Source organism: Gigantopelta aegis, chromosome 11 (genome assembly GCF_016097555.1).
Source record: "Gigantopelta aegis isolate Gae_Host chromosome 11, Gae_host_genome, whole genome shotgun sequence".
Lineage (NCBI taxonomy): Eukaryota > Metazoa > Mollusca > Gastropoda > Neomphalida > Peltospiridae > Gigantopelta > Gigantopelta aegis.
In genome coordinates this window covers 15,271,280-15,296,223 of record NC_054709.1, presented here as the reverse complement: position 1 = coordinate 15,296,223, position 24,944 = coordinate 15,271,280, and the positions used below count along the sequence as shown (strand labels likewise).

At 37.9% G+C, this 24,944-nt stretch overlaps 1 protein-coding gene across 1 annotated transcript; it reads right to left on the bottom strand.

Moving 5' to 3' along the window:
- Nucleotides 1-6,049: 6,049 nt before the first annotated feature.
- LOC121384999 (ras suppressor protein 1-like) lies at nucleotides 6,050-24,769 on the bottom strand. Its single transcript, XM_041515522.1, has 9 exons — nucleotides 24,565-24,769; nucleotides 19,736-19,786; nucleotides 18,072-18,139; nucleotides 12,614-12,666; nucleotides 11,958-12,076; nucleotides 10,985-11,067; nucleotides 9,653-9,767; nucleotides 8,497-8,629; nucleotides 6,050-7,204 (listed from the first exon to the last, which is right to left on the bottom strand). The coding sequence occupies exons 1-9, from the start codon at nucleotides 24,671-24,673 to the stop codon at nucleotides 7,114-7,116; spliced, it is 822 nt and encodes a 273-aa protein (XP_041371456.1). The 5' UTR covers nucleotides 24,674-24,769; the 3' UTR covers nucleotides 6,050-7,113.
- Nucleotides 24,770-24,944: the final 175 nt, after the last annotated feature.

The following is a 24,944-nucleotide window of genomic DNA, read 5'->3' as shown; positions in this document are numbered from 1 at the left end:
ATTCGGGCAAAATATGGTAACCTGAGACCTTTGTATGACGTAGTTTCATCAATCTACTCGCAAATTAGTTGTAATCCATGTGAAACTTATGCACATTGATTATTTTTGTCATCATCGTTTTCGGGGGGAGGGGGGGGGGGGGGGGGCGGCGAGACGTAGCCCAGTGGTAAAGCGCTCGCTTAATGCGCAGTCAGTTTGTGATCGATTCCCGTCAGTGGACCCATTGGGCTATTTCTGGCTCCAGCCAGTGCACCACGACTGGTACATCAAAGACTGTGGTATGTGCTATCCTGTCTGTGGGATGTGTATATAAAAGATCCCTTGCTGCAAATCGAAAAAAAAAAAGAGTAGCCCATGAAGTGGCGACAGCGGGTTTCCTCTCTCAATATCTGTGTGGTCCTTAACCACATGTCTGACGCCATGTAACCGTAAATAAAATGTGTCGTTAAATAAACCATTCTCTTCCTTCGTCGTTTTCGAGGAAGTGGCGGACTTGACAGCTGTGGTGACAGTACTCTCATAACGGGTGCCATCGGTGGGGCAGGGTATGCTCACCTCATAATAAATAAAGTTGGTTTCGTTTAACGATACCACTGGAACACACTGATTAATTAATCATCGGCTATTGGGATGTCAAACATTTGATAATTCAGACAACAGAGGAAACCCGCTACATTTTTCCTAATGCAGCAAGGGATCTTTGATATGCGCTTTCCCACGGGCCACTGACAGGAAAGCACATACCACGGCCTTTGGCCAGTTGTGGTGCACTGGTTGGAACGAGAAAAAACAGAGGCTCACCTGATAATGTGATATGATCAGTGTTATGGCACTGATTCATGAAAGCATATCATCACAGCTGTCCTTATTCTACTGAGCTCTATCCGGTACTACTTTTATTTAGAAAACTAGTCTGAGAGTGGCAGTCATCTTTTTGGTAGTTCTAGAGGGATGAAATCTCCAGTGAAGGATCCCTTCGGTAGTGGCTGTCCTCCTATAGACGAAGCATAGATAGAGGTTCATAGAATCATCCACTATTTTGCCATATGCCCATTCGACTTTGCATTGTGAAGAGATAGGCCCTGGGGGCAATTTCACAAAACATCGTAAGTTTACGTCTGCGACTAACAGTTATACCGGACAAATATTTACAAGTGTTCTCGCATCCATTTCACGACGAAAATTACATCGTTAAGGAAAATGGAGCATTTAAGGACGAAATGAAATTAAATGAATGCGCACTTCTAACTATATTTGTTGTACTATAACAGTAACAAGAATTGTGGTTTTGTCGTAGATTTACGTTTACGTGCAAAACTAAGCTTACGATTTTGGTGAAATTGGGCCCTGACCAAGTATTACGGTTTTGTCGTTCAGATTATAAGCGATCTCCCAACATTGTGGGTACAGAATGCAATGTTTAAGGCCCTGGCAAACAGACCATGATAATATGTACATGTATGTTGGAGATGGTATTCATCTACAACGGGTAATCCCTTACACAGGTATATAATCTCTCCCTCTTTTTCTCTCCGCAAAAAAGGGGCCAGTGGTAAAGCGCCCGCTTGAGGCGCGGTAGATCTGGGATCGATCCCCGTGGGTGGGCCCATTGGGCAATTTCTCGCTCCAGCCAGTACACTACGACTGATATATCAAAGTTCGTGGTTTGTGCTATCCTGTCTATGGGATGGTGCATATAGGTAGTACCATACCAAATAACTTCCGGCTGGGTCAAAGTTCGAGGTGCACCCAACTTTTGATAGAGAAGTGAACACCACAAGTCCTGTGATTGGTTATAAATGTGAGTGTGTTGGTTGTAAAAAATAATAGTTTCATCTGGGTAAAATAAATGTGCAATTTTATTTCATCTAGTACCAATGTGTCAGGTAGCCTTGTGCTTGAAACATGTATGGGGTACCTGTAAAAAAAGGTACTCAAATTTTGTGCGAAACTAGGGTAGTCATAGACGCTACCCGTTATCTCAGAAACGAGCAGCTTGACCCCCATTTTTTTCTGATTCACTTTAAGTGTAAGGGGTGGTAGTATTTATATCCGTGGCGTTTATGTCGGTTGATACGTTGCAGATAGGAGTTTTAGCCGTATATGTTACTATTGTCGTCTATGGGATTTGATTTGGTAGTATACACCCTATAAAAGATATCTTGCTACTAATGATAAAATGTAGCGTTTTTTTTTTTTTTTACATATAATCTTGGAGAGGAAACCCACTACATTTCTAAGACTATAGGTCAAAATTAAGATATGTTTGACATCTAATAGCCGATGATTACTAAATCAATGTGCTTAAGTGGTGTCGTTAAACAAAACAAACTTTAACTCTCCGCAAAAAAAAAAAAAGGAAGAAAAATTATAAATGTACACATTTTATTTTTAAATAATACAAATACATCAAGCTAATACATTATATTTAAGATGGTTTTTCTAATCACTTGATTACATAGTCCCTTACATTTACAATAAATCTAAGTAGAGTTATGACAGAATTCATGATCACATACATAAACAAGACAAATGGCTTTGAGATTGGCTAACACACTTCCAAGATTACGGTCTCCATTAGACATTATGAACCGTGCTCATGAAATTCGACTCAAAATCGTTAATGACGTCAAAAGAATACATTTTGTATAGCGTTGCCATGGAGTTAATTAAAGTATTAGACTCTTATTACCAATAACTACTGCAGTGTCTTGACTGAAAAATGTGTGTGTGTGTGAGAGAGAGAGAGAGCGAGAGAGAGAGAGAGAGAGAGAGAGAGAGAGAGAGAGAGAGAGAGAGAGAGAGAGAGAGAGAGAGAGAGCGAGAAAGAGAGAGATTAAGTTTCAAAAAGAAGTGCTGTAGACCAATAGGCAGACATTCAGACGCAAAGAGAGAGGGAGAGAAAGAGAATGTGTGTGTGTGTGAGAGAGAGAGAGAGAGAGAGAGAGAGAGAGAGAGAGAGAGAGAGAGAGAGAGAGAGAGAGAGATTCAACCAGAAGTGCTTAGACCAATAAATTGTCAGAGCCGTATTTAAAAATAAATAAAAATAAAAGTATGGAGAGTGGCCAACAGGTTAACAAGATTAGCCGCGTTTTTCAGACAATTATTTGACGGCAAAAAACTGACGTTGTTTTGAATTTTAAAAAAACCCCCAAACCCAACAAACCCCAACCCGTTGATAATTGTACACACCCCGAATCTGTTTTTTGTTAAAAGAAACGCAAGTAAACATTTCAAAGAAAGAACCTATATGTTACAGTTAATTACATTTTAATGTACATTTTGTACGTCGAGGTAGATCAACTTCGTGCTGACAGGAACACGTGTCTGGTGCATTGCAGCATCGATTACATACACGCCAATTCTAAGTGCCAGAGGAACAATAAAGAGATTGTACTAAAACAAACTTGGCCATGTTGATTATTTAACAATTGTATGAAAGGGAAAGAAAGAAAGAAAGAAAGAAAGAAAAAGTTTAACCAGTCTCAGTGGTTAAGCCAACAGATATTAAGGCTGGTTGGTACTGGGTTCGGTACCGGCTCGTACCCAGAGCGAATTTTAATGACTCAATGGGTAGGTGTAACACCATTACATCCTCTTCTCATTTACTAACCACTAAACAACCAACCCACTGTCCTGGGCCCCGTTCCACGAAGCGATCTCAGCCCTAGGATCAACTTCAGTGCATAGGGTAGCTATGCGGCTAAGGTAATCTTAGGGCTAAGAACGCTCCGTGGAACGGGGCCCCGGACAGACAGCCCAGATAGTTGAGGTGTGTGCCCAGGACAGCGTGCTTGAACTTTATTTGGATATATAAGCACGAAAATAACTTGAAATGAAATGAGAAATGTTGAATGACATACCAGAAGAGTTAAAATCACAGCTATAAACTTTGTCATTAAACAAGTTACGTGACCGTTAACGAATTCCGATGCCATATAACCGTAAATAAAAAGGGTTAGATGCGTCGTTAAATAAAATATTTCCTTCCTTCCGTTTTTAAAAGGATTATTCTACGGCCATCAGCATAACCTAACATTACAAAAAAACCCACACAATCAACAACTTTTCATTTCCCATAAATGTCTATCACAGAGGATTGTAGCGATCTTTACGGCACTTCAACGAATGCAACAATTTACGCTCTGTGATACATTGTACACTTTGACCTACTTATTTCCGTAAAGATCGCTACAACCACAAGCCCCTTGTGAGAGGAAAGCCGTGTCAAGCCTGTTACCGTTAACATAACAAAATAATTATGGCGACTCTTGATCGGAGTCTGGCAGACGAAACCTGCTGCTGTTACATAAGTACAAAAAGGCTACTCCTATCAAATTGCTGCAAGGGATCATTCATAGATGTAATTTCTTTCTGAGATAGGAAGAAATCAATCTCCAGCACATTCGTGATGGACTATACAGAGGATACACCCCGAGTGTCTCGTGATATAATGTATCACCACGAGTGGATAAAAGTATGAAATCTGAGGCTTGCCGTGATGGAATATACAGAGGATACTCCCCGAGTGTCTCGTGATATAATGTATCAGCACGAGTTTATAAAATATGAAACCCGAGGCTTGCCGTAATGGAATTTATAGAGGATACACCCCGAGTGTCTTGTGATATCATAATTTATCAGCACGAGTTGATAAAAATATGAAATCCGAGGCGGGTGTGTGTGTGTGTTCTTTTTATCATCCATTATCATACTTTTCATTTGCGACAATCGTAAACAATGTCAGTAATGTGGGTTGAATGCCACTATATTTGGCAGAGGTAGACTGTTAACTAGCAGAACGACAGTGAGGTCACGTCACTGATGATAGGTTTAGCGCTGAAACAAACACAGTGACAGTGACGTAACAAAATAATGTCTGGTGATTAAAATTTGACCAATCAAAATTTATAACAAGCGATATCTCCTAGGAGAATATCGCAAATTATAGTGCCAGCGACATCTCCTACAAAAGCCTTTAATGGGTAATAAATGCACATATCAGCTTAAACATCATTAGACGTGAATTACGGTAGGGGCCGAGAGAGGCCGGACGCCCTCCATTTTTGATCAAGTAATTAATTCATACCGTGTATCAGACAAACAATCTTGTTATCAATGCCACTAAAAGACAATTATTTATTTATATTTATGTTTATATTTAAATATATATATGTCACCCTCTGCCAGTGGCGTAGCGTGGGCAGGGCCATCGGGGCGGTTGCCCCGGGCGCAAAACTCTGGACTGGTGAAAGGGACTCGTGAAGTGTAGGACATGTTTCACATCAGTCACTCAATAATTGATTCAGTTTATTCTGAGCTGCAAAAAGCAGTCAATATTTGTTGAGATCTAGCAGGTAAATATAAATTCACCTGCTGAAACTACCCCCCAAAATCGCAGGTCATTTTTTAAGAGACAGGTAGATATACATATATGTACAGTTATCTCATCTGCTAATTAGCTAATGATTCTGTTATATTTTAATTTCAGAGGTCCCAATATTTCCACACAGTTTCAAACCCTCCACTCACCATGTGATGACCGTTTTCCAGCAGGCCATATGTTTTTCCTTAGCAAGATATATTTCTTTTGGCCTGTTATTTAAAAAAACCCCACCCCAACAACATCAGGCCATATTTTACTTCCTTTTTTGAGCCCTGCTATTTTATCAAATGTTCACACACACACTGCCACACAACTGTGCCCGTACTTTATAAAATCTTTAATGACGTCACACATACAATTTGTATGGGGTTATCATGACATTACTGTCTCAGACTCTATTAGACTTTAAAAGTTTTACAAGCACCAGCTCAGAAGGAAGAGTAGTCGCTCACTAGACTGGTTTCTGCGTCTAATAAACGTTATACCACATGTACTCAGTAGGTGATGGTACCAGTCAAATAGTTTTCAAGCACTCAGCCCTCCTGAACACACCAATGTTTGACCCAGGGTCAGTAAGCCCCATCAATGGAATTATCTCCAAGTAAAACAGAAACTGGATAAATTAAGACAAGATAAGATGTGAATAAATAATAATGAGTATGCTCTTTCACTGTATTTTTTATTGCACTGCCTTTCTATACTGTCTAGCAGGAAAAGTGGATAAAGGTTTCGCCATGTGAAAAGGGGTTGAAATTTTAAAATAATATCCGCTGCCCTATAGTTTGTCCCATCATTCTATAAAAAATGTTTGTTTTTTTTAAAATAATTTCACTTTGGTTTGACATAAGAAGAAATGTAAAAGTGCTTTGAAAATAACCAAAACAAAACCTATTTCTGTGTGTTAATTGACAAATCATTCAGTTCAGGAATAAATATCTGATAGTAAATTCCATAGCATGAAAAAAGGGAGTTCTTTGTGGGACGACTATAGAAAATTAGTAGCTTAAAGAGAAGTTACTAGTACCAGTGAAAAATCATCAGCCTTCTCACCCCCAATACCAGCTGGAACTACACGATGGAACAGATTTGTAACATTTGTATCTGACCAAGAAATACATGTATAATACAACTCGTATTACATGTTATTACATCATAATCACACTGTAACGTACCCAACACACCTAGGGCACTAGTGTCATTTAAATGGTTTGTGTCTCCAAGCAGCTCTGTTCCCTTGTCACATGGAGACTAATGCTAGTTTCTACCATTGGCATAGCCAGGATTTCATATTGGGGGTGGGGGGAGAGGCAGGGGGCAAACTATCTATGAATAGTGTTATGGGGCGACGGGCAAATATGAAAGGTGGTGGGGAAAATGAAAGAGAGATGTGAAATGGTGGGTCATAGCCCATCCCCCCCACCACAGCTATGCCAGTGTTTCTACCACTGCTGTGAAGCTGCTAAATCAACCTTCAGTTTAACTCCTCAAAGACTTCCATCCTTTTATCCTTCATCCAGTAATTGCAGTCACTTTAAACAACACACACCCATTTACCTCCGTTTACCACAGACAAGAGTCAAAGTTAACATCTCCTACACAGATACAGAGTCAGCTTTCCACATGCATAATGGTAGCACTAAATATGGAGATACGGTATAAAGCATGCAAAGGGTTATCTCCCCTTCATTGTATGATGATGTGTCCATTAAAAACTGGAATTCCCGACTTCACTTGGGCCGCACACGGCTGATTTTCTTCGATTTGTCCGTCGCCTTTGGAGGAGGGATAGCACCCGCAGCTATGTGTCGACCGTACAGACTAAAATAATAAAAAACAACAACACATAAGGTGAAAGTAAAAAAAAGAAAAAGAAATAATTTAATCCTAGTTTTTATCTCTCCAAAAAGAACAGTCCAAGCCTTGAAGACCTGAGTTAGGTTATGGGGTATCAGGGCATTTCACACACATACTAGGGGTGTTAAGACATGATACAAATTATGATACAGAACACACAATACGATATGTATCACAATACCTGATTCACAGTGTTTTCCTAGAAGTTGAAGCTTGGATGAAATTATTTAAAAGAGTGAAACACTGATTAAAGACAGTTTTAATGTGGAAACACCACATCATAGACAAATTGGCACAAGCAGGCACATATTCTCTGCCGATATAATTGTGGGTTTTTTCTTAAGGAATTAACTTGTGAATAAGTACATCTCAGTACAAATTGGTGTTGGTAAATCAATACAAAATTAAACTAGGAATTAAAATATGAATTAATACACAAGCAAGGGTATAGTGTATCGTATCATCAGTTGTAGTATCTTAATACATCAAAGAAAGAAAGAAAGAAATGTTTTATTTAACGACGCACTCAACACATTTTATTTACGGTTATATGGCATCAGACATATGGTTAAGGACCACACAGATTTTGAGAGGAAACCCGCTGTCACCACTACATGGGCTACTCTTTCCGATTAACAGCAAAGGATCTTTTATTTGCGCTTCCCACAGGCAGGATAGCACAAACCATGGCCTTTGTTGAACCAGTTATGGATCACTGGTTGGTGCAAGTGGTTTACACCTACCCATTGAGCCGTACGGAGCACTCACTCAGGGTTTGGAGTCGGTATCTGGATTAAAAATCCCATGCCTTGACTGGGATCCGAACCCAGTACCTACCAGCCTGTAGACCGATGGCCTAACCACGACACCACCGAGGCCGGTTCATAATACATCAAAGCAGCATTGGTGTATCGTGACACACCTAACACACACATATACGGACACATTTAACCGGGACCTTTTAACATTGGACAATTTAAAGTTTGATTTGTTTGTCTATAAAGAATACTCCAAGCCAAAATTGCTTGAGTTCAGTTCTGTAAGGAAAAGAATCTAGCAAATGTGTGTGTATAATGTCTCCGTCTCATTTACTGTGTGTAATTGCTTTATTACAAACAGTCAAAAATTGATGTTAGATGAATGTTCCGTTTGATCAAATCCAAACATTTCACCAACAGTGTTTAACAGTGAGATTATTCTGTATATTTATTTATTTATTTATTTACTATCATCTCACAAACGTTAAATATACTCACAACTTGTATGTATCTGATCGGATATAATCAAAAACGTGAGAAATCCCGACTTGAAACTGGTCGGCAATTGGTGTTACCCACGGGTTGTTGTCTGCCTTGAAGACCTGCTTCATCCCAACTAAATCCAGATTCCCTGTTAATGGAAAAAAACACACAATAAAAACAAGAAATATAATGTCAATGTGATAATCATTAAAGGGACAGACCCCAGTTTTTAAACACCACAACATATTTTTCATAATTAAAACCGTTTTTAATAATTTAAATTAGGAGTACTTACATTTTATTATTTAGAATATTCATTTTCGTACACCTGAAGTGTATGGCACAGACAATAATTTTCTTTAATGTGCAGTAATCTATGAAAAGTAGGTCACAGTGACCTAATTATGGTACATGACACCACCATCACAAGTTGTACTAGCATGCAAGGATTATGTTCCTATTATGAATTCATATGGACGATATACCCCAGACAAATCTTAAAGTTTATTTTGATTAACGACACCACTAGAGTACATTGATTCATTAATCATCGTCTATTGGATGTCAAACATTTGGTGATTCTGGCATTTTTACATTAGTAGCAATGGATTTTTTTTATATGCACCATCACACACAGTATAGCACATACCACAACCTTTGATATACTAGTCGTAGCTGGAACAAGAAATAACCCAATAGGCCCACCGGCAGGGGTCGATACTACACCAACCGCACATCCAGGGCTCACCCTGTAAATGGACAAATTAGCCAGTTGCTAATTTGTATACAAAGTGGTTACAACATATAGTCTTTGGCTGATAAAATATTCCCCAAATTAACCATAAAATTTAATAATTTTCAAGGACATACTCTGCTATATCTAAAAATTGGCTGAACCAAAATGTGTTCCAGTGTGAGCCGTATACATGAGGCAAGCACTTTACCAATGGTCTATATCCCACACAAACCAGAACAATTAACAGACGGACACACAGACAACGCTACACCAAAATACGATGTGAATTTATCAACCAAAATGTGTTCCAGTTTGAACTGTGCACATTAGGCAAGCACTTTATCAATGGTCTATATCCCACACAAACCAGAACAATTAACAGATGGACACTGCTACACCAAAATACAATGGGAATTTATAAACCAAAATGCTCACCAATCTCGGGAGGCAGCACGGTGAGTCTGTTGCCTTGGATATGCAGTTCTCGGAGTCTGTGGAGATCACCGACTTCCTTCGGTAGCATGACCAGATCGTTCTCTCTCAGACACAGCTGAACACAACAAAATAAAGGGTTTTTTTTGTTTAACGACACCACTAGAGCACATTGATTTATTAATCATCAGCTATTGGAAGGAAGGAAGGAAATGGTTTATTTAATGACGCACTCAGATATTGAGGGAGGAAACCCGCTGTTGACACTTCATGGGCCTCTCTTTTTGATTAGCAGCATGGGATCGTTTATATGCACCATTCCATAGACAGGATAACACATACCACAGCCTTTGATATACTGGCTGAAACGAGAAACAGCCCAATTTGGCCCACCGACGGGGATCGATCCCAGCCCGACCACGCATCAAGCGAGCACTTTACCACTGGGCTACGTCTCGCTCCCATAACAGCCAAGCTGCAGTTTCATTGAAGTACACAAAAATCACATTTTGCACCATTGTTCTGGTTTCATACACAATAAATATAACATATCTTACAGGCATAGAAATAAGCGATCTGTCTGGTAATCCATGTACAGGTTACCACAAAATAAACTATAGGTTACGACACATTTAGATTTCCATTATTAATATAATTTTTTATAAAGCCCCTTCACTGTACACACTGACACTTTGTTATTCATTCATGTTAAAAGTGGTGACAGTGGGTTTCCTCTTTATATACGTGTGTAGTCCTTAATCGTATGTCTGATGCCATATACACTGTAACTGTAAATAAAATGTGTTCAGTGCGTTGTTAAACATTTCCTTCCTTCCTTCCTTCATTCATATTACTGTTCTCACGGTACTGGTACTGTATGAATATTTAAATAACACTCAACTGATCAAACTTTAGTTTTCGTTTTAACCGTTTAATAAAAATATTATGAAGAATGAAGCATTGTTCTGAACTTTCTTGACATGTGCTAACCTAGGACGTCTAGAATGTTCTGAAAGTCCACTAGCCATGGCTAAAAATCTACTTACCCTACTTCTGTATGTTCTGTAAATTTGTACGAAAAATACTAGAAATAAAAAACACCCTATATATTGTACTACTGAAAAATGCAACCTGTTAGTCTGCAAAACTGGGAGTTGCTAATATATACATTAAAAACATTAACATAAGATTCACATTATTTAATTATCTCAAATGCCAAAAGCTATCCTATTTTTTGCAGGTAAATTAAACATAAGAAACCACACTTTTTGTACGTACTTCCAAAGATCGATACATTGTTTAGCTAGATCGGTTTCATTACAGAAGGTAACTTACTGTTTGCAGGTTTTTCAGATGGCCAATGTCCGTCGGTAAGGTTTCGAAGTCATTGTCACCAAGGTATAAAGCTCTCAGTGTATCTGACAAAAATAAAAATAAACCAAGACAAAAATTATTACAATTTCCATCTGTTGTCACAATGGAAATAAATAATTATAAATAAGTAAATACATTTTTTAATAAATAAATAAATAAATAAATAAATATTCAGGTATTAAATTGGACTTCTTTTTTTATAATTTAAGGACAAGTGTTCATCGTAAAACTAATACAAATGTATAATCAAGATATCTTAGAATTCCATTTCATATCTAAACTTTTGATTACAAATCATGAATCTGTAGTTAGTTCTTACGTTCAAGCACTGATACATAGTGTATTCCCTCGTTTGTTTTAGCATGATGGTGCGGCACCATGATTCACAGGTCTATCTCTGGGTGATCAGAAAATGTTAGCCAAATTATCTCAAAAATGCAAAAACTATAGTTATTTTTCAATAAAATATCACTTATTACACAATTTTTTTCGCCACATTAAAATAAAATTGGTCAATTGTTCTCAAAATTCACAATCGGTGAATTTGGCAAGTGGCAGAGCTATCTGTAGCCCTGCCTCAATAATCTAGCGCCATCTTGTCTTAATCAGCATCATGGTGCCTTAATCAGCGTCATGGTGCCTTAAACAGCCTTTTTTTAATAAATAATTCTAAACCTGACTTTGTAAAAGCACTCAGAAAATGTATTATTAATTAATAAAATATGCCTATTAAATATTTTCCCATTCATTTATTAAAGCATGCACATTAATTACGCTTATTTTTGTTACAATTAAAAAAAATTGTTTTTAATGAAAAGTAACTGAAAGTGTCTTGAAAATGGCGAAAATGCCCCAAATGTTTTTATTTGAGTCTACCATGCCTTGCCCAATGTCTAGGGAAAACTGTAACACACCACACATGTACACAAATTACCTAAACAGAAGAAGTTCGCTGACAGACTCTGTTCATTGAGATTGTTGTATGTCAGATCAAGAACCTCAAGAACAGGAAATGCACCAAACCCTCGCGGCAAACTACTGATCTTATTCATACTGAAATAAAATCATGTACAAATACGAAAAATACCATCACGAAACATTTTGTTCAGTATTATGTCGCGATTCGCTACACAAGTTTCAGAGACTGCTACATAATTTTAAAACATTAATGTTTAATTAAACAATAGCTGCTAACAAATTTTCAATTAACTTAAAATAATATCAATCAAATTATTTTAAATAAAATGATCCCTGACCATCTCCTGTACAATGGCAAACAAGCATTCTGCGAGTACTGTTAAAACAAATACATATCCCCTACCGGTCCCCATACAATATTACGTCCTAAGTTCATGGGCCACAACTCAATCAAACATGGATAAATTTCATGCTTGACAGAGTTATGGCCCTTAAATGAATTCATATGAAAGTCAAACTTGATATAAGGAAAGAAATGTTTTATTTAACGACGCACTCAACACATTTTATTTACGGTTATATGGCGTCAGACATATGGTTAAGGACCACACGGATATTGAGAGAGAGGAAACCCGCTAGTGAAAATATTACAAGTTAAGACCTTCAACTCACCCAACATTCAAGATCTTTAGCTTAGGCATGGTACATAGTGTTGTAGGTAAGTCCTGCAATCAAAATAAATAATTGAGAGACATATCTATACATTTAAAAAACATGAAGAAACTAAATACTTATTCTTAAAACTGTAGATATACTGTAGATCTATCCTGAAATTAATGCATCCCTAAATTAATGCGAGCGATGGTGGGAAGACTAAAATGCAACATGAAATTAATACGAGTGGCCTCCCTTTGAAATATTACTTTCCTTTTAGAACATGTCTGTGTACTTTTTGGTAAAATCCATATTACAGGTGTCTTCAATGAGATCAATTCCCTAACATGTCTGTGTACTTTTTGGTAAAATCCATATTACAGGTGTCTTCAATGAGATCAATTCCCTAACACGCCTGTGTACTTTTTGGTAAAATCCATATTACAGGTGTCTTCAATGAGATCAATTCCCTAACACGCCTGTGTACTTTTTGGTAAAATCCATATTACAGGTGTCTTCAATAAGATCAATTCCCTAACACGCCTGTGTACTTTTTGGTAAAATCCATATTACAGGTGTCTTCAATGAGATCAATTCCCTAACATGTCTGTGTACTTACAGGTGTCTTCAATGAGATCAATTCCCTAACATGTCTGTGTACTTTTTGGTAAAATCCATATTACAGGTGTCTTCAATGAGATCAATTCCCTAACATGTCTGTGTACTTACAGGTGTCTTCATTGAGATCAATTCCCTAACATGTCTGTGTACTTACAGGTGTCTTCAATGAGATCAATTCCCTAACATGTCTGTGTACTTTTTGGTAAAATCCATATTACAGGTGTCTTCAATGAGATCAATTCCCTAACACGCCTGTGTACTTTTTGGTAAAATCCATATTACAGGTGTCTTCAATGAGATCAATTCCCTAACATGTCTGTGTACTTTTTGGTAAAATCCATATTACAGGTGTCTTCAATGAGATCAATTCCCTAACATGTCTGTGTACTTTTTGGTAAAATCCATATTACAGGTGTCTTCAATGAGATCAATTCCCTAACATGTCTGTGTACTTACAGGTGTCTTCAATGAGATCAATTCCCTAACATGTCTGTGTACTTTTTGGTAAAATCCATATTACAGGTGTCTTCAATGAGATCAATTCCCTAACACTTCTGTGTACTTTTTGGTAAAATCCATATTACAGGTGTCTTCAATGAGATCAATTCCCTAACACGTCTGTATACTTTTTGGTAAAATCCATATTACAGGTGTCTTCAATGAGATCAATTCCCTAACACGTCTGTGTACTTTTTGGTAAAATCCATATTACAGGTGTCTTCAATGAGATCAATTCCCTAACACGTCTGTGTACTTTTTGGTAAAATCCATATTACAGGTGTCTTCAATGAGATCAATTCCCTAACACGTCTGTGTACTTTTTGGTAAAATCCATATTACAGGTGTCTTCAATGAGATCAATTCCCTAACACGTCTGTGTACTTTTTGGTAAAATCCATATTACAGGTGTCTTCAATGAGATCAATTCCCTAACATGTCTGTGTACACATCAATTAACAACCTGTTTGATGTCATGTGTTTTTGGTGAGATCAAAAAAAAAAAATGGTTGGCCTCAGGATTAGCCTTGCTAAAACCCATTCACAGGTGATGAAAGTTTGTTTTATTTAACGACGCCACTAGAGCACATTGATTTTTAAACTTATCATCGGCTATTGGACGTCAAACATATGGTCATTCTGACACTGTTTTTAGAGGAGACCCGCTGTCGCCACATAGGCTACTCTTTTTTACGACAGGCAGCAAGGGATCTTTTATTTGCGCTTCCCACAGGCAGGATAGCACAAACCATGGCCTTTGTTGAACCAGTTATGGATCACTGGTCGGTGCAAGTGGTTTACACCTACCCATTGAGCCTTGCGGAGCACTCACTCAGGGTTTGGAGTCGGTATCTGAATTAAAAATTCCATGCCTCGACTGGGATCCGAACCCAGTACCTACCAGCCTGTAGACCGATGGCCTGCCACGACGCCACCGAGGCCGTCACAGGTGATGAATCGTGTCAGCTTTTGATAGGGTGGCCAAAGACCCTGCAGTTGTCACACTTGGTTGGCATCTGGCTGGCCTATTGTGGACAGTTGTGTTTTATAAATATATTAGAATTTTAATCTTTGTTTCTTTTGTTTTAATAACGTGGCACACATAGACATGAACTCGCATTTTTCGCATTAATATTATGATCGCATTAATTTCAGGATTTTTATAGTACGGTAATGATGTGTATGTTGTAACACTGTAATGTGTGGGAAGACATGACGTTAAACAAAGCACATCAGTTTAAACATATTTTATTGGAAATTAACAGCACATACATACTGTAATTCAGGAAATGTTAGCTACCATAAAATGTTAGCGAATTTAGCAACGCCATACAAGACGCTAAATTTAAAGAGACATACAACAGACTGTTTTGTCTGTGATTAAACTGAAGGCACAACAATGGATACCTGCTATTGATTAAACCAAAGGATAGCAAACAACAATAGTTAGTTAGCATGCACATTACCGCAATTTTCTACTAAATTCAACATGTCTGTAAGCTGCATAACATCAAGATTCATCAAAAACATTATTTCACCGGATCCTACAACTTAAGCTTATTCTTTTTTTAGTTTCTGATATGACGACCTCGCTAAATTCTCTGTCGCTGATATGTTACTTATTTGGATTTTGTTAAATTTTAAGATGGCTAATATTTTATGATTTACAGTATATTAATTTAAATTTTAAAAAATACCAATGTACAAAATGTACTGATGTTAAATTATGTAATAAAAGAATCATTCAGTGGCCATTTTTAACAATATCAGGTCCTACTGACACATTACTTCCAATTGCTTATATCTAATTAAGGTTCAAGAACGCTGTCCTGGGCACACCTCAGCTATCTGGGCTGTCTGACCAGGACAGTGGGTTAGTGGTTAGTGAGAGAGAAGAGGGTGTAGTGACCGTACACCTACCCATTGAGTAGTTAAAACTCGCTCTGGGTTGGAGGCGGTACCGGGCTACGAACCCTGTACCTACCAGCCGTATGTCCAATAGCTTAACCACGCTGCCACCAAAGCTGGTATTATAAACAAATCAACCTCCAAAACACACAAAAAATGCAAAGGGACAGAACTCTTAAAGGGAATATGTTAATGTGATTTGTTTAGTAGGGAGCTTTTGATCTGTAGTAGAGAATAGAATGTGTTCTAATTACTATGGTGTCATCATGACTTGAAATCCCTACAAATATTTATACGATTTCAGGGTTTACACGTTACAATAAGATGTTGTTCCTAGAACATGTTAAGTAGAGTACTACTAATAACAGGGCTTCTAGATTATGGTAGCCCCACTCCCATGGCTAGTGATATTCAATGTTGGGCTAGTAAATAACTACAATTGCCATGCCCGACGGCTAGTGAAAAAAAGTCAAAAGTTGCAATTTAGTCTATTTTGTAAATATGAATATCCTGCCCCCACCCAACCCCCAATATTAGTGCTTTTAAGCTCTATTTCCCTCTTTAGGCGACATATCTGATTATTACTATTATTTAGTAAAATTGTATCAACTTAAAGTAAAGTAGGGCTAGTGAATTGTTTTTAATCACTGATCCCATGGCTAGTGGATTTTATAAAAATTCTAGAAGCCCTGAATACTACAGCCTCTTAGACTGGCTACATTTTAATTTATGTGCGCAGGTTCTGTCAATTGAAAATCTGTGTGACCCATTTATCGGTTACACAGAAATAAATCTAGGTAAAGTAAATGGTGCTCCAAATTTTGCACAAACAAAAATAGGTTACGCAAAATTATATTTGCATTATCAACGCACGAAGGAGATGATCATTCTCGTAATCTTCAGAGGCCTGTGTATGACATTAATTTCAAAATGTTTAGGTAATACCTGATGGGCTCCACCCTCCCATAACATTTCACAACACAACACTTGACGGACTCCCCCCTCCCATAACATTTCACAACACAACACTTGATGGACTCCCCCCTCCCATAACATTTCACAACACAACACCTGATGGGCTCCACCCTCCCATAACATTTCACAACACAACACTTGACGGACTCCCCCCTCCCATAACATTTCACAACACAACACTTGATGGACTCCCCCCTCCCATAACATTTCACAACACAACACTTGATGGACTCCCCCCTCCCATAACATTTCACAACACAACACTTGATGGACTCCCCCTCCCATAACATTTCACAACACAACACCTGATGGGCTCCACCCTCCCATAACATTTCACAACACAACACTTGATGGACTCCCCCCTCCCATAACATTTCACAACACAACACTTGATGGGCTCCACCCTCCCATAACATTTCACAACACAACACTTGACGGACTCCCCCCTCCCATAACATTTCACAACACAACACTTGATGGACTCCCCCCTCCCATAACATTTCACAACACAACACTTGATGGACTCCCCCCTCCCATAACATTTCCCAACACAACACCTGATGGGCTCCACCCTCCCATAACATTTCACAACACAACACCTGATGGGCTCCACCCTCCCATAACATTTCACAACACAACACCTGATGGGCTCCACCCTCCCATAACATTTCACAACACAACACCTGATGGGCTCCACCCTCCCATAACATTTCACAACACAACACCTGATGGGCTCCACCCTCCCATAACATTTCACAACACAACACCTGATGGGCTCCACCCTCCCATAACATTTCACAACACAACACCTGATGGGCTCCACCCTCCCATAACATTTCCCAACACAACACTTGACGGAGTCCCCCCTCCCATAACATTTCAGAACACAACACTTGACAGACTCCCCCCTCCAATAACATTTCCCAACACATTACACAATCCCCTCCTTGCAAGGCTTCTAGAATTTCTATAAAATCCACTAGCCATGGGAACAGTGATTTTTAAAATTTACTAAGCCATGATTGAAAATTCACTAGCCCTACTTTACTTTAATTTAATACAATTTTACTAATAGTAAATATGTCACCTAAAGAGAGAGCTAGAGCTTGAACACACTAAAACTGGGGGATGGGGGTGGGGGCAGGATATTCATATTTACAAAATATACTAAAATGCAGCATTTGACCACTCTTTATTTTTCCCACTAGCCATCGGGCATGGCAACAGTAGTTATTTACTAGCCCAACATTGAATATCTGATTATTACTATGATTTAGTCAAATTGTATGAACTTTAAGTAAAGTAGGGCTAGTGAATTTTTAATCGTGGCTAGAAAATCCTTTTAATCACTGATCCCATGGCTAGTGGATTTTATAATAATTCTAGAAGTCCTGTGTATGTTACAATGTATTATAATTGAATGGCCCCTAAGCAGCTGGTTTTATTCTTGTAAACCTCTTGAACACAATCTTACCTCAATGCAGTTGTTGAAAAGATTCAAGATTTCCAAATTGACAAAATCAGCGATATTAGCAGGAATACCTGGCGGGAAAAAACAGAAAGACATGTAGATCCAAAATACCAAAATTTATGTACATAAAAATGGAAATCTACTTGTCTGCTACATTTTAAAGATTCATAGAATCTATCACCGTTGTGAGGTACATTTGTATAGATAAGGCAATTCCAACCCGAGGGACAAAATGTTTTTTCTCAGGGCCAAGGTTTACCGAAGGCAACATTTGACTTGCCTCCCAAAATTTTTAATTCGACTCCTGGTGCATATACAACAGCTTTTTTTTAAGTCACCGTGGTAGTTTGTTTTTATTTTAAAACAGGGCTTCTAGAAAAAAATATTAATCCACTAGCCATGGGATCAGTGATTTAAAATTTTTACTAGCCCTACTTTACTTTTAAGTTAAAACAAGTTTACTAAGTAATAGTAATAATCAAATATGTCACCTAAAGAGCGATATAGAGCTTAAAAATACTAACATTGGGGGGTTGGTGTGGGGGCAGGATATTCATATTTACACAATAGGCTTAACTGCAACATTTGACACAAAAAGTTCACTAGCCGTCGGGCATGGCAATAGTAGTTATTTACTAGCCCAATATTGAATATTACTAGCCATGGGAGTGGGGCTACCATAATCTAGAAGCCCTGTATAAAAATTAGTTTAAAATTAAAAAATAGTACTAGTACTTAACAGTAGCTTTGGATAAACAAAAAAAGAAGATTATCACAAGTTTATCTTGGGAAATACCAAAATAAAACAAAGCTCCCAGCTACATATATGTGTACGTTGCATAACTAAACAATACGGGTATATAAAAAATACCCTAGGTATTATAAAGCCCGTTTTCTATATACTAAGCTACACATACATGCACATTCCATATGAATTCTCAATTTATGTCAGTTTGTTTTATTGGAGAAAAAAAAACATCCCCCTGGCTGTAACTTGAAACAACTTTTTACACTGTGCCAGTAGTTTATATATTTAAAATTTTGTAAGTTAAATGTCTTGACATTTTTTATTGCCACTGATCAACAGGACTCGAAACGGCCCGTGGCCAGGTCGCCAAAAACGACCAATGTCCTGTTTGGGAGACTTAAATTTAAAAAAATGAATGGCGTTAATTGCCCAAATATTATTTTCTTTAGAGCTACACATGTATAACATATGAGCCACTGTTAATATTTGTATTCCACATTAAAATCTTGCTCATGCTTCACTTTCCGTAATTTGTCAACATGCATTATTTTTGGGGCCACGATATTTTTTGGCGAGTTTCGAACTCTAATCAATGTGACAATGTCACGGATGGTGAGTCTTCAATCATTGACTTACAAAGTGTTTGTAACATACTCATGTACATACATATCCATACATACTCATACATAATGTATACATACATAAACATATTTTTACAGATATACACATATACTTTTAGTGATTGAAATGTACCAAACTATTTTGTTACTTGTGCCCGAGTAAGTTTTGATTTGAAGAGAAAAGAAAGGATGAAAAAAAAACCTGAATAGGAAGAAAGATAAAAATGCAGAAAAATGAAAGAATAAATGAATGTAAGTGGAATTTAAATGTTAACTGATAAAAACCAAGATATACGAACTTGCAATCCTGTTGTGGCTGGCAGTGATCCTCGTTACATGTCGTAATTGCACTGAAAAAAAGAACAAGAAATATTGCCATGTACAAAAGTTTAGTCTGTCTTGTTAAGCGACACCACTAGAGAACATTGATTGGATCAGCTATTGGATGTCTCACAGCTGGTAATTTTGACATACATTGTAAGTCTTAGAAAGCAAACCCACTATAGTTTTCCATTAGTAGTATGGGATCATCCCACAGACAGGATAGCACATACCACGACCTTTGATATACCAGTCGTGGTGCACTGGCTGGAACGAGAAATAGCCGAATGGGTCCACCAAAGGAGATCGCTCCTAGACTGACTGCACAAAGTCTGGGCTACGTATCGCCCATTACATGTAACTTTGACGGTGAAAATTACTTCTACCGAGTAAAGTTTGTTTTTATTTAACGATGCCACTAGAGCACATTGATTTTTTATCTTATCATCGGCTATTGGATGTCAAACATATGGTCATTCTGACACTGTTTTTTAGAGGAATCCCACTGTCGCCACATAGGCTACTCTTTTACGGCAGGCAGCAAGGGATCTTTTATTTGCGCTTCCCACAGGCAGGATAGCACAAACCATGGCCTTTGTTGAACCAGTTACAGACCACTGGTTGGTGCAAGTGGCTTACACCTACCCATTGAGCCTTGCGGAGCACTCACTCAGGGTTTGGAGTCGGTATCTGAATTAAAAATCCCATGTCTCGATTGGGATCCGAACCCAGTACCTACCAGCCTGTAGACTGATGGCCTAACCACAATGCCACCGAGGCTGGTTACTTCTATTGAGCTGAATACGTCTAGATACAGGTACATGTAGGTCTGATTCCATGTTTTCCACCCCTGGATGCAATACACTGAGTGGGAGTGGGGTCCAGTTTGATGAATATCAGTCCATCATCTCTAATAATTAATATACAACGACTTGAAATTTAAAAAAATCATACATACATTCACGGTTTCTGCTAGAGGGTAAAAGGCCATATACCCAAAACAATTTTTGCAGATTTAATTTGTTTTTAAGTTGCTCTTTTGACAAAATAAATGATTACTGTATAATTAATGTTGGCTTTAAATGAATATAAAACTCTTATGGTGAAACATTATGAAAGGAATATACAATGTATATAAAGCTGATTAATGTTGGCTTTAAATGATTATAATTATAAAACTATTCTTTTCATATATACAGCAGGGAATATTATGGAAGGAATATATGATGTATATATATATAGAGCAAGTTAAACAGAGATTATCTTCAAATATTGATCATTATATTCCATTAGATTCATAATTTTGTCTTTTTCAATTTAGTTCTCTATGAGGGCTTTACTTACAATGTACATGAAACATACATATACAGTTTTTGAGATTAATGATATCCCAATATCCCGGGGATACCAGAATTTAATTTTGGATAACAGACTTCAAGAACCCAGTATCCCACCGGGATACCATATAATGTTTTGGGACTTTTTTAATCCTGCGTTTTTATTTTTTGGTGAAGTTAAGTAACAGTATTTTCGAGCTCGTACCCAGTCTAATGCCATGCCGTAACAATATATCCACCCAGTCTAATGCTACACTGGAGCAATAGCGGCGTAGCAATAGACTGGGAACCGCTAAGACGCTATTGGTTTTGTTGGATGTTTCCTCCCTTCAAATTTTATTTGAGATATTGATTCCACATCTGCAGAAAATTGATACAGGTAAGTTTATCATTAATAATATCAGAATCACTTGTAAATTACTGCTAAATATCCATTTATGTTAGTATTATTCAAAAATAGATTCCATTTGATTGCCAATTTTACAAATTCCACGATTGCGGCGTTGCAATAGACTGGGAACGAGAACAGTGTCGTCCAAGTTTGTTACGATGTTATTTATGAATTCCACTAAATTCTCAGGTGGGATACCCGATTTTGAAATGTTAGTATCCAACTGGGATACTGCTCCAAATTTTTAATCTCGAACACTGATGTATGCTTTCACGATTTTGGTAAAAATTAGATTTAACAAGTAAGAACTGTATTCATGCCAAGTGACACATTTTTATACGAGTAAACAGGTATCCTGTGTTTGATATTGCACACTGATAAATTTGATAAGTATTGTCTACAGGCTGGTAGGTACTGTGTTCGGATCCCAGTCGAGGCATGGGTTTTTTAATCCAGATACAGACTCCAAACCCTGAGTGAGTGCTCTGCAAGGCTCAATGGGTAGGTGTAAACCACTTGCACCGACCAGTGATCCATAACTGGTTCAACAAAGGCCATGGTTTGTGCTATCCTGCCTGTGGGAAGCGCAAATAAAAGATCCCTTGCTGCCTGTCGTAAAAGAGTAGCCTATGTGGCGACAGCGGGTTTCCTCTGAAAATCTGTGTGGTCCTTAACCATATGTCTGACACCATATAACCGTAAATAAAATGTGTTGAGTGCGTCGTTAAATAAAACATTTCTTTCTTTCTTTCTTGATAAGTATTGTTTTGATTGATGTTCACACCCCTTGGTTAATTATCTGGGCTGTCAATCCAGGACAGTGGGTTAGTAAGAGAGAAGTCGGTGTAGAGGCCATACACCTATCCTCCACTGAGTAGTGTGAGGCAGTACCAGGATGTGAACCCAGTACCTACCAGCCTATGTCTAATGGCTTAAACCACTACACCACCGAGGTGTGTATCAAGGTATTATGTACAGAGTGCGTAAGTTTGAAGTGAAGCTGGTGTGTTATAGGTAACATCACTGTAAACTGGGACAGGATGTAGTCCTGTGTTAAAGTGCTCACTTGATGCATGCATGGTCTGTCTAGAAGTAATCTCTGTCGATAGGCCATATCTCGTTCCAGCCAGTGCACCACGACTGGTATATCAAAAGCTGTGGTTGACATGTGTTATCCTAGTCTGAAAGGACGTAGAATGTGTGGTTGTTCTACGTCCAAACCTTGTTACATACCTTATATGTGGCTTGTAAAGCGTGCGATAAGCTCGTCGCAAGCGTGCGAGAAGCCTGCAAGATGCTAGTTGCAAGCATGCAAGAAACTGGTGGGAAGCTTGCTGCAAGCATGCAACAAGCTGGTCGAATGGTTGTAAAAAGGTTCCAAATACTAGCTCGAAACGTGGTAGTTACTACTGTGTAAAATATGCTTGTACAACCTTGTCGCAAGGTAGTTACCAGCTATTTATTAAGCTTGCAATTTTTGTTTTGGATAGTATGAAATGGACGATTATTTATTTGTATTTTTGTTATTATTTTTATTCAGTTGCAGATGGAGTATACATCTTAGTTCTTACAGAGGTTTGTAATGTAATGTTATTTTGTAAAAGACACTGCCAGGCTGATATTACGTCTGTCATTACAAACTTTTGTTGTGGTACGAAATGACTTTCAGTATGAAATGACCAAGGTACGAAATGACTATGGTACAAAATTATTTTTTGCAATGGTATAAAAGGACCATGCATATGGTACGAATGGACTATGGTACGAAATAACTAGCAACCTGTCAAGAGTTTCAGTTAGTTTGTAGTTCCTACAACACTCACATGTGCTGTTGACATCATTCTCAGTGACGACTGGGTGTTTGGTATAGTAGACTCGGTATATTCCGTAAGAAACGAAACCATTCCAACACAATGTAACTTCTGAAAACCTCAGGCTTGTAAACAAATCTTTTGGTGAAACATAGCGGAATGTGACGAGTTGTTTCGATTGTAACTAAATTTATGGAAAGTCAAGACGGACATGGCCTAGGTGTTCCGACTGAACATACAAATACATATTTACGTGGCCAAGGTTTTCTGAATACATAATCAAAACCAGCCGAGGCATTCCGAATGGTTTTTGACTGTTTGATTGACTGGGGAAGTGCAGACCTTGCTTTTTAAAGTGCGCAGGTGCGATCGTGCTCATACAGTGACGTAATTTCAATCTGACGAGTGTGAAAAACAGCGCATGTTACACTCAACAAACGGCACACATAAAATAGATGAGTGTATGTACACTGTTTACAAAAATCAACAGTTTTCATAGCTCATATAGCTGATAGGAAGGTCCGTTTATTAAAACAATAAAAATGAAAACCATGGCAGTGGCTTCCATGTAGTCGTTAAACTGGTATTTCTCTTTGTTGAACAAATTGGGAAACACTGGTTTAATAGACAATATTGTAGACATACCGGTCAAAATCCAATCGGAGCTACTCTGCCTATTTTATTTATTTTGTAGAGTGATTTTCCACTCACCTGAGCATATTGAGGTGTGCGATTTTCCACTCGCCTATAATTTTCAAAAAACAAGGACTGGAAGTGGTCACTATTATGTCCTGTATAGTTTTGGTTGCGTAGATACTAATAGGAAACCAGTTGAAAAAAATAAATAAAAAATAACTTTCCAATCTCTTACACACATTAGTTATTTGCATTTTGATGTACATAAAACAATTGGGACACTGCAGAAATTTTCGGTCGCCAGGCGGGCGACACATGATTTTGACTTTGACTTGCCCGACGGTATTTTGACTCGCCATGGGGCCGGGGAATCATCATCATGGGCGATCGGCCCACCATAAAGTGCACACCCTGTTATCCTGTCTGTGGGATGGTGCATGCTACTAATGGAAAAATGTAGCAGGTGTTCTCTATAAAACTATGTCAAAATTACCAAATGTTTGACATCCAATAGCCGATGATTAAAAATGTTGTGTAATAAACAAACAAAAAACTAACTGTAAACTGGTAGTCACCGTAGTGCCAGTGGCAGTGGTAAATTATGTAAACAAAGTAGAAAGTTACAAACTTACTCAACCCAGGGACTTCTGAAAAGCTAACGATTCCTCGATCAACGAGATCCAGTTCGGGATTTTTTGTATCTCTAGACTCTTCGACGATCTTTTTAAGTTTTGCAGTCATTTTACTACACTAAAATTTACCATAAACATTAAAAACTACACTAAAATTATAACTTCTCCTTTTATGGCAAGTTGAGGAAACAAAATTGCCTAACAACACCGGAAGTGTATCGCCTTCGCGTAAGAATATAATTCGCAACAATATCTATGTTTTTGTAACAAATAATTTAAAATTAGATGTTATATGAAATGATGTCGCAGGAAAGTGATACTTATAAACATTATCTGAAATATATCAAGTGTCTATGGAAAACAAAATGTTTGTAAATATG

Bases quoted from the DNA above. Each gene is read 5' to 3' on its own strand.
- LOC121384999 (XM_041515522.1), bottom strand. From the start codon at position 24,673: ATGACTGCAAAACTTAAAAAGATCGTCGAAGAGTCTAGAGATACAAAA. The intron at 19,787-24,564 runs GTAAGTTTGTAA...TCTTTTTTTCAG, and splicing joins TTCAGAAGTCCCTGGGTTGA to TGCAATTACGACATGTAACG. The intron at 9,768-10,984 runs GTAAGTTACCTT...TGTTGTGTTCAG, and splicing joins ATCTGAAAAACCTGCAAACA to CTGTGTCTGAGAGAGAACGA.